At 37.2% G+C, this 2,113-nt stretch overlaps 1 protein-coding gene across 1 annotated transcript; it reads right to left on the reverse strand.

The window, feature by feature from the left end:
* Window positions 1–6: 6 nt before the first annotated feature.
* LOC21383918 (protein MARD1) lies at window positions 7–1,865 on the reverse strand (the record flags this gene model as incomplete). Its single annotated transcript, XM_010110036.2, has 3 exons — window positions 1,117–1,865; window positions 156–1,019; window positions 7–29 (listed from the first exon to the last, which is right to left on the reverse strand). Coding segments are annotated over exons 2-3 (856 nt in total), but the record flags the coding sequence as incomplete, so codon positions are not given.
* Window positions 1,866–2,113: the final 248 nt, after the last annotated feature.

The following is a 2,113-nucleotide window of genomic DNA, read 5'->3' on the forward strand; positions in this document are numbered from 1 at the left end:
ATTCACGGCTACAAAACGCCTTCTCACCTCTTGTAAAACAAAAAAAAAAGAATAAAAAGATTAGAATGTGGCATAAGTAATTAATATAGTATAAAACGTTACAGCATAAAAATTATTATTATTATTATTATTTTGTTTTTTTTGGGGAACCATACCTGTAAATGTAAATATCAATCTTCTGCTCAAGATTCTTGTTGCAAGTGTGACAGAAGCTGAGGAAATTCTTGGAGCAAGATTTGGGTTTGTTAATATAAACACTATTATGATCATGATCATCGGATAAACAACAGTAACTCTCCACAATGCAATTGTCAAATATGTGAGTTGTCCTTGGAACTGGTCCGTGAGAGATGACGCAAGTGTAGTCCTCGGAATGCTCAACGTCGCTGACAGAAATCCACCCCGTGATTGATCTTGGAGAAATATCCTTTGTTTGGCCACAGGAATTGGCTGACCCGCATGCGGATATGTGGGAATTCCTTGTCTTGATTCCGAACTCAGCTGGGGATTTTGGAGACTGATCATGGTCATATTGATCGCTTGACAAAGTTGGGATTTGAACTCTCAGCTTATTTCCCAACACAACTTTCCTGTTACAAGGCTTGGAAAATTTCTCTCCATTAATGTTATTTTTCTGATCATCAAATGGGTCAATTAGAACAAGACCTATGCCTTTGGTACTCCCTGGGGATTTGTCCCAAGGGCGTTTGTTTCCCGGGAAAACTTTGGGGGACATGGCTTGTTTCTTTGTGTGTGAAAATGGGCTTGTGAGAGAAAAGAAAGTCTTGGTGTCTAGAACTGAAGTTGGGCTCACTAAATCATCATTCTCAGAGAAACCCTTTTTGGTAAAAGCCTTGAACCTTGGGGAAACAAAGAAAGATATTGGAGTTCTTTTGTTGTTGTAGTTTTGGGTGTGAGAAGGTTGAGAGCTGTGATCAGCCATTAAAGCTTGCTTGCTGGTCACTGCTCTAGATCTATTCCTTAGCATAATAGACTCTTGGTGTAAAATACTTCAAGGCCTGCCAAACAAAGAGATACAAAAAAAAAAAAAAAAAGTTAAAAACATTGAAAACTCAATGAAGAAGAGAGAGATTTTCTGAGAATTATTGTAATTACCGTAAATAAATATAGGAGGGGATGTTACTCAGAAATCGCTATGGATTGTTATGAGTGAGGTGTTAAAATCAAGAGTGGGGAAAAAAGGGATTTGTGTATTTTGAATCTAAGATTTTTTTTTTGTTGGGTTTGGGCTAAATCTCCGTGGCTTCCATGACTGTGGACATTAAAGAAAATAGCAAAACAATAAAGGGTTTTCTTCTCAGGAAGTGTTGTTTTCTTAGAACTAGAAAAGACTAAACTCCAATCATAACAGCCCGCATGCAAGCCATGTGATCAAGAGCAGAGACGTGAGAACGCCCTGCCATTTTTACAGCAAAACCAAGTCGTCTCTATGTGCTCTTGGTTGTCTCGTTGCAGAATTGGCATGAATTGCTTTGCTAATTCCCATGAGCAATAGCCATCATTACTACCGAGTAAATGAAATGAAAAGAAGAAAAATTTGAACCTTTTTTTTTTTTTTTTTTTTTTTTTTTTTTTTATTTCCTTTTTTGGCTCTTTCTCTAAGCTTCACTTTCTGTTAGTGGGATTTTCATTTCATCCACGCCAATCAAGTCGCACTCTGTCAATTCCTCTTTATTCAGTTCCAGTCCTGCAAAATGGCCTCGAATTGGCAACTTGGAAAAGAGAGAAAGTGAGAGAGAGAGAGAGAAGAAAAAGAAAAAGGCTCTAAACTTTAAAGGGAAGAGCTTTGTTTTTAGTCCGAGCGGTGCGCGTCTTTTAAAGAGAGGAGAAAAGATGGCCCTGTGCTGTGCAGTGCTGTGTCCGAGTGTGGCCGGTTTTTGATAATATCACGAAACACGATCCGAAGTCTCGTTCGTTTTACTGATTTAAATTTAGAATTTAAATTTTGTTACAGTGAAAAATTCTTATAAACAGTTACATCTAATTTTTTTACTACAGTAATAAGCTTTCACATAAAATCACATCTCAACTCGAATTCTAAATTTGAATCAGCAAAACGAACGAGCAAACACAAATTCCTATTTTCCTTTTT

The sequence above is a fragment of the Morus notabilis genome, unplaced genomic scaffold (assembly GCF_000414095.1).
Source record: "Morus notabilis unplaced genomic scaffold, ASM41409v2 Scaffold10783, whole genome shotgun sequence".
In the NCBI taxonomy this organism is placed as follows: domain Eukaryota; kingdom Viridiplantae; phylum Streptophyta; class Magnoliopsida; order Rosales; family Moraceae; genus Morus; species Morus notabilis.